Consider the following 8,830-nt stretch of genomic DNA (forward strand, 5'->3'; position numbering starts at 1 on the left):
AAGCTCTTCCTTTCTGACCTATTTCTGAGCGAAGTACGTTTACAAATACGAGTTCTTGCCGTATGACAATCTTCTCAACCAAAAATTTTATAAGCAGTGGTGGCCGAGTGGATATGACGCCCGACTTTCAATCCGGAGGTCGCGGGTTCAAATCCCGGCTCGTACCAATGAGTTTTTCGGAACTTATGTACTAAATATCATTTGATATTAACCACTAGCTTTTCGGTGAAGGAAAACATCGTGAGGAAACCTGCATACATCTGCGAAGAAATTCAAAGGTGTATGTGAAGTCCCCAATCTGCATTGGGCTAGCGTGGGGACTATAGCCCAAGCCCTCTCGCGCATGAGAGGAGGCCTGTGCTCAGCAGTGGGACGTATATAGGCTGAAATGATGACTGATGATGATGAAAAATTTTATATTGGTATTATGAAATGAATGAATGAAAACATTTATTTTCAGGCAACTATTGGCCCATAGATAAATACCTTAAAACTAGCATACATATTAATACAAAATATATCTTATGCTCATGCAATAGTTATTTGTTTTACAAGGGGGCAAAGTTGTTGTTTAACCGCTCGTGCTAATATTGATACCTGAGCAAGCGAAAGATTCCAAAATTGAACCAAGAGCGTATCGAGTGGTTCGAAAAATGGAATCTTGAGCGTTGCAAGGGTTTCAAAGCACGAGGGTTAAACAAAATTTGCCCCCGAGTGAAACACAAAATTTTTCACCACACCAACCCGAAGCAAATATTAAATGTAAAATATCAAACAAAATCAAACCAAATGAAATCCAAATGAAAGTTTTTCATCCAAAATCATCATTTAAAAGTCAATTCTACCAGCAAACATAAGAAAACAACTCAAAATTTGCATTTGATTACTTTGCCTCGCATGTGAATAAAACGCAACTTTGCTATCAGTTTTTGAAGTGCAAAGTAAGGCTTTCCGAGTTGGTGTGGTGAAAAATATATTATGCTGGTCTTATAGGGGATTTGTTGAACCCTAGGAGCTTCGTCAGGGGCACTACCCTGTTGGGGAGTGATGGACATCGGCTTGCATTATAAATAAAATAAAATAAAATAAAAATCATTTATTTCAGACCTTGGTCCATACACTTACATCGAAAAAACTAACTACAAACTAACTAAATTTAACTTAAAATAAAGTTTTGTTGAAATATGATACTGACTGTCGTAATATTATAGGTAATTCTGTTTGCTTATTGCGCTTCAAAAAATATTTGTAGCAGTAGCGTTGGAGGGTCTGCCATCTTGTAGCCGTAATCGGAAACATAAACTTTACGCTGACAATTCACGCCAGAGCAAGTGCTGCCCTCTACAGTTCAAGTACATTTTCTTGTGCATTGTAGGTTGTACCATCTTGTGGGCTACATTAGAAGCTTAAATTTGACATTTAGAAATAGAATTTGCGATAAATATTCTAATTTGAGATCCTTTATTTCCAGGCAAAGAGACCTGCTTCGAGAAAATCAAGCAACGTTTCGGCGAGCGCTGCACATACGTGGTGGTCGGCGACGGGCAAGACGAGGAGGCGGCGGCCAAGGCCAAGAACTACCCCTTCTGGCGCGTCTCCTCGCACTCCGACATCGCCGCGCTCTACAACGCGCTCGACATGGGCTTCTTATGATTTATGCGCGCCTGGTACACGATACGTTTAGATATGAGGAAAATGTGTCATCGATTCGGCAGGAACTAGATAACTCTAGGACTCGTCTTTTTGACATTACAGCACTTTAGCGTTACATCTAGAACCGGGTTTCTTACGAGTTATGTTAGCCTGGTATTCAAGATACGTATAACGGTGTAGAAATTACGGGGAAACATGAACAAGCATGACGTATAAAATGTTCAAGGAATTTTTGATGTCCCTAGTACTTTGTCTAGCCACTTTAATGCCTTCGCGAGGGCTTCTTCTAATTTCTGTGTGCCTGGTACACAAGTTACAAAATTATAAGGAAATTTCTGTTATATATGGCGCAGGTTCATTCTCGTTACGCTCTTGTTGTTTCTGCGCGCCTAGTACACTAACTACGTAACATTGCAGAAACTATGTGGTACTGGAAACTGCGATACGCGGTTAGCAAAAGAACGCATTTACTTTTTTCCTTTGGAAAGCAAACTTCTTTTCAACAAAAACAACAGCACCAACAACGACAACAACAACAACAACAGCACCAACAACGACAACAAAAACAACAACAACAATACACCATGCATACCGCGGTTCTTCTTCTTCTTTAAGTGCCTTCTCCATCCCGGTGGTTGGCGACCTTATGTCTATATGCCATTCTATCTGAAGTCATGCGAATTAGTTTTTCTGTACTGCCCACGTCCAACCAGTCTCTTATGTTCCGTGTCCATGATATTCTCCTTCTCCCACGTCCTCGTTTCCCTTCAATCTTCCCTTCGATAATTAGTTTTAATAAGTCATATTTTGAGTTTCTATATATATGTCCGAAATATTTAGCTTTCCTTTCTTTAATAGTTGTTACGACTTCCACCTTTTTCTTCATTAATAACATGACTCTTTCGTTACTAACTTTATCGGTCCATTTTATCTTAAGCATTCTACGATAGATCCACATTTCGAAAGCCTGTAATTTACTTATCAAATTTTACCGCGGTTGCATTAGGTTAAATTAAAACATCTCTAATTTGCACTCAAGAAGGTTTCTCTTCTCCACTCTACTCGATTACAACCAATGTAATTGGTTGCTCCGCTCATCTCTGTTTCAGTGAACAAGCAGCTGAACTAAAGCCGGTACTGAAAATCTTATAAAGGTTGTTGAGACTGTAGTACTGGTGGCAAACCGCAGTTATTTCGAGATACATTTGTGGCAGTTAAATTCTAGAAACTGTTAAATATGGTCTCTTATGAATATTCGCTGACCTATTCACGTACAGTTAAATAATTTATTTTCCTCACCATTTCGGACCTTGTCACAGTGACAATCAATATGAAAGTCGCTAGGGACCTCATACTATTACCGATATTTACTAATACCGATTGTACACTGTTGAATAAATAACAGCATGCGTATTATGGTCGCGCTTAGATCCGATACAGGCGGACTGCAATCCGACTGCAATTTGTATGAAAACTGCAGTCGGCGTGCAGTTAGCGCGCGCTTTCCATCTAAAATGCAGTCCATACCGGCCCATACTCGGTGACATACAAAATACGTCACTTTCTGACAACGCGCTAAAATATGTCATGCATAAAATAGCGCGAATATACCCACAACCTAGTACATACTTACGTCATGCAACTTTTTGGATTGCTATGTTTACATGAACGCCAAGTCTGTGTGTACGGTCAAGGAAATTAATTTCAGTACCATTTCGTACTTTGTCACAGTGACAAGTTTATTATGAGGTCTCTAGCGATTTTCATATTGATTGTCACTGTGACAAGGTACAGTCAGCCAAGAAAGTGGTCTAACACTCTTCGACTCTTATCAATGTGTGGTAGACCACTTTCTTGGCTGGAAATTAAATTCTTTGACTGTATTTAAAAGTTTTATTTATATTTTTACATATTAAGAAATAATGAACAAGTACGTTGTAACAAGCTAAAAGATCTGCTATAGTTTTGTAAAATACCATCAATATCATATCATATGTCATATAAGCGGTGGCCGCGACTTCTTCAGTCATAAGTACATTATTATAATTTCTAGTTTCGGAGTTTCACGGTCACTGTGCTAGATATTATTTAGTTTTAAAAGCTCAAAGTCAGCTCAAAAAACTTATAAAAGTAAATTTAAACATTTTTTGTATATATTTATTATAACTGTAGATTTCTCGAACGAGATCTACCAGTCCATTCCTATTTAGTAAGTCTATATTCTATTAATTGTACAGAATTTTATTTTATTGAAAAGTGTAGGAAATGTTTGAGAATTTAGACGTGTACTGTTTCTGAGGTATTGTTTTGATGTTGCCAGAGACCAGAAAATAATAACAACTTCTAACCATTATAAAAATGCTATGAGGGTACAGCGAATTGTCATCTCATAAAGCGGTGTGGATCCTAAATTCGTCGCTTAACCTGTCGGCTCAGTGAATCCTTATATATACTGGGTCAAGCAAATCTTGTCAGTAGCAAACGGCGGCAAATTTGAAAAATCGCGGGTTAGCAACACTGTGTTCGAATAATTCGAAAATCGCGTGTCATCTGTGTTTTATCTGTGGAATGTGGACCGCGAATGACAGCCTTCATCTTTGTTTACATTCTAAATCGATTCTATTTCAAGAGATATTTCTGCTGTTAAATACCAATATATTAAATAAGATTATGGTTAATCAAAGCTAAGGTGCCTACAATGCCTACAGTGCCAACTGAGAAATCTAATAAAATATTGAAATCCAGTAGGACATCTACCTGCTGAAACAATGTTTTTATTCATATATTCTTGTTTAACGGCATAATCCACTTTTAATTTTATTTTGAAATCTTCAAATTAGTTAATATTTTTATCAACATCACACACCGCTTTTAAATTGTCCATCTATACCTATTAATAACAATTTCAAACATTTTCAATAGAGAAATCCGCGAGTGACAATTTGAATTGACGTACGTAATAGGGCGCGCTTAGCGGAAAAAAAAGTTTTGGTTCGATGTAAATTGTACATTGCTGCTTTTCTTAGCGCAATACTACTCTTTGAGTGTTGCCCTACTTTAGTTTGCTTTACATTGCTACTGACAAGATTTGCTTGACGCACTATAGTTATATACCTATAGGGTTACATTAAAGATAAAAAATCTGTATAGTGATTAGAATTCTTTATTATTTTCTGATATCTGATGTCACTGTAAATCTCTGTTGCAAAAATGCAATCAGCATCTGCCAAGTTATGCGCTCCTGGTAAATGGTAATAGTGCATCTTTCACTGTGAACAACAATTGTCATCGATTAATTTTACAGACAACGAAGGTCATGGTCTAATTTTATGCGGTCTTTCCTTTTTGTGTAAGATAAGCCAATTCGAACGCACACTGATATCAGAATGACATATAAACGATGTCATTCAGGTATAGTGCATTTCGGTTGGTCGGTCGGTCGGAAAGTATTGCGTACCGAACTATTTTAATACTTTGGATGTTACCTACTCGGCGCTGACTGTACTTGTCCGTACATCGACACGGGCAAGACGCATATAACTAAATGATATCATTCTGATGTCAATGTACGTTCGAATTGGCCTGTTAATAGTTTGGACTATCGTCCGGGTCAGTTTCAAAGTTAGCAATAACATCGCTATGACCCGAGCACACCGGCTGTGTGTGCTAAAACGTTGGAGCCGTGCACGCACACGTCACGCAAGCGGTGCACTGTCTCTCATAAGGATCTGTATAATACACCGCGCACATGCACGTCTACACACACGCATCCGGTGTGCACAGGCCTTTAGGGAGATCTATATCAAATAAAAATGGCGAAAAATATCAAAACACATCCTCATTTGTATGTTAACAAAGGTGTGTTACGATATATTTGGCCACTTTAGCCTTCATTATGCATTTCATGGTACAGTCGACGTCAAAGATATGCTTACACTTTTGCACCTTATGCCTTTGTAATAAGGCGAAAAATGTAAACATATCTTTGTCGTCGTAATACTAGCATAAGAATGAGCTGTTTCCTTCAACTTTTCAAAATGACGTGGTTGGTTGGCCAAACGGCTAATACATATTTCTAATGATTTTAAGCAGACAACCTGTTGTATTGTACTTTTTGAGAAACATTTATCTACCTACTTTTACCCAACTCAAAATGCCGTTTACTATTTTTCTAGCAATATTTTGAACTGCCTAATATGTTTCGTTATTTCAGTAAGCAGTCTTAGTAGATACAGAAGTTAGCAATATTTTAAAACTAGGAAAATTGGTCATTTGTAAATAACATAGTTTAATTTTAGAATAAAGCAGACCCAGGCTTATACTAGAAATATTAAATTTAATTCGAAAGTTATTATTATTCGAGTTGTAAATAAAAATATATTATTTCACAAAATGAAGTTTTGTGTTTTATTTTATAAAGTAGGGTATGGGTTGTGAAGTGCAAAGTGCAAACGTTTGACAATAGGGGGCATTACTGTTACAGCCATGTTCTGTCGCCAGAGTGCAGCACTAAGTGTCATGTCCACGCATATAGGGGTGGACGAGAAGATCTTGGGGTCGTGGATGAGGTGAGTTAAATGCCACTCGTAGTCCAATACATGCACGTAGGTGTACTACCATCTCGCCGAAATATTTTTCGCCTAATTTCACTTCCCAACCAACTTATTGCAGTACTTTTAGTTGGCAAACCAATTCTTAGCATATTATTATTTAGCATAATTATTATTTGACCACAATTTTATTTAGCAGATGTTCATTTTACCACGATTTATTTAGAAAAATAGTCACTAAGCAAATGTTTTATTATACCTAACTATTTATTGTTACATAACGTTTGCCAAAATTGAAACTTCGCATACTTTTTATTTGACCACAATTTTATTTAGTAGATGTTCATTTTACCAAAATTCATTAAGACAAATAGTCACTGAGCAAATGTTTCAACTTAGCTAACTCTTAATTGTCAAAAAACGTTTGCTTACTTTTCATAATATATTTTGATGGCTATTTGACCTGTTGGTGGCTATTTTTTATCAAACGTATCTACATATTTCCATGGAGGGGTGCCACTACGCTAATAGATTTGATGACTGTACCAACATGTTTTAGGTTAGAACTGCAACCCCCAAGAAAACGAACTGTTGCCAGAAAAGTGGGTTAGGTTAGGTTAGAACTGCGACCCCACGAAAACAAACTGTTGCCTGAAAGGTGGGTTAGGTTAGGTTAGAAATGCGACCCCCCAGAAAACGAACTGTTGCCAGAAAAGTGGGTTAGGTTAGGTTAGAACTGCGACCCCACGAAAACAAACTGTTGCCAGAAAAGTGGGTTAGGTTAGGTTAGAACTGCGACCCCACGAAAACAAACTGTTGCCTGAAAGGTGGGTTAGGTTAGGTTAGAACTGCGACCCCCGAGAAAACTAATTGTTGCCAGAAAAGTGGGTTAGGTTAGGTTTGAACTGCGACCCCACGAAAACAAACTGTTGCCAGAAAAGTGGGTTAGGTTAGGTTAGAACAGCGACCCCACGAAAACAAACTGTTGCCTGAAAGGTGGGTTAGGTTAGGTTAGAACTGCGACCCCCAAGAAAACGAACTGTTGCCTGAAAAGTGGGTTAGGTTAGGTAAGAATTGCGACCTCACGTAAACAAAACTGTTGCCAGAAATGTAGTAAACAAAATTACTACCTCCATCATTGAACTGCACATCTCGAAAAACTACCTACGTAACGAAATAAAATGCTACTGTAATTTGTACCTAGAGTAGTTGAGTACTACATTATTAGGGTATTTAGTAGTATGCATCACAATATTAGGCGAAAAATAATTTATGCCTATCAATACATTCGACATAACAATAAGTCATTTTGAAACATGACCAACTTAATATTTTGCCATACAATAATATTGTAAATAATCATTTGCGACATGTTATATATGCGAAACATTGGTTTGCCATCTGATAGTTTTGCCAAATGATACTATGGGAAAAATAGTTTGGGAAGTGATAATTTGCCATACAATTTTCGGCCACATATTAGTAAACCATGCACGTATAATAATTAACTTTGGTGATACATAGTAGATGTTAATATATCACTGTAAGCGGACGGGCACGACCGTCCGTCGCAAGATTGCTGAGAGAATCATAGAGTAACTTATATATACTGAGATAGAGTATACACTCAGCGTTGAGACGCTACGCCATCTAGCGAATTATGTCAAACTAACTGGCACAAGGGTAATTTTTTAGGGAAATTTCAATTCTGTTCATGGTTGATTAGGGTAATAAAACTATTCTTTGTATAGTTAAATTAATTTATTAAATAGTTTCATTGCCCTAAAAACTAAAGGCATCCTGATAAGAGAATGCTGAGAATGGCCGCTGCCGGCCCCACTACCCCGCGCCCCGCACCATGCATTGCGTCGGCGACGGCTCCCGGAGATTCCCGAGCAAAGACGAGGTGGTAAACCATAGATTAACATATACCGTGATACCTACACACTGTGCCTGTTTTTTGACAAGTTTTCGCAGACAATAAAATATGACAAGGGCCTACCGGGAAACGCGAAAATCGAAATTTAGTTATCTGCTTCTTTATTGCTCGAATGTGCAACAGTGATAGAAAAATCAATATGAAAGTCATCAACAAAGAATATAATACTCACTAGGAGAAGAACGGTAACTCCATACAAAAAAATGTCCCCAACCGTTTATACGCTTATACTACTGGCGCCCTCGATGTGTACCAATGGAACTAAAGTTGACAACCGGTTTAGCCTGGCGGGTATTGGTATTATAGGTATATAGTAATTATGTTGATAAACATATTTGTTATCTTCATATCACGAAATATATGAAAGATGCAAATATTACCCCTTGTTTGTGGTATTATCTATTGATTTAAATAAAAGGCATATTTATGTTTGTAACATTGTATTATGTTTTACATATAGAAATATACACTGAAAATTAAACCCTGACAACTTAATAAAAATAGACATTAATAAAGCGCATTCACAAAGTTTTCAGTATTATACAAATAACATTAGGCATGCCTACCTATTACACTTTACACACAGATACACTACACTTTACACACGGCATTTTACACAGATTTCTAACTTGTATTCATTCATACATTTCTTCACGGTTAATTAATACGCTTTCCAGATGCGTTATGA

The 8,830-nt window shown here is 37.3% G+C and overlaps 1 protein-coding gene across 1 annotated transcript in view; it reads left to right on the plus strand.

The window, feature by feature from the left end:
* Positions 1-6,050, plus strand: part of LOC134674243 (eyes absent homolog 2) — a 64,338-nt gene extending 58,288 nt beyond the window's left edge. Inside the window, exons 15-16 of the mRNA XM_063532307.1 lie at positions 1,472-4,088; positions 4,760-6,050. Coding sequence (XP_063388377.1) covers positions 1,472-1,653 — 182 coding nt within the window. The 3' untranslated portion in view covers positions 1,654-4,088; positions 4,760-6,050. The remainder of the gene's footprint in view (positions 1-1,471; positions 4,089-4,759) is intronic.
* The last annotated feature ends 2,780 nt before the right edge of the window (positions 6,051-8,830 follow it).

Source organism: Cydia fagiglandana, chromosome 19 (genome assembly GCF_963556715.1).
Source record: "Cydia fagiglandana chromosome 19, ilCydFagi1.1, whole genome shotgun sequence".
NCBI lineage: Eukaryota > Metazoa > Arthropoda > Insecta > Lepidoptera > Tortricidae > Cydia > Cydia fagiglandana.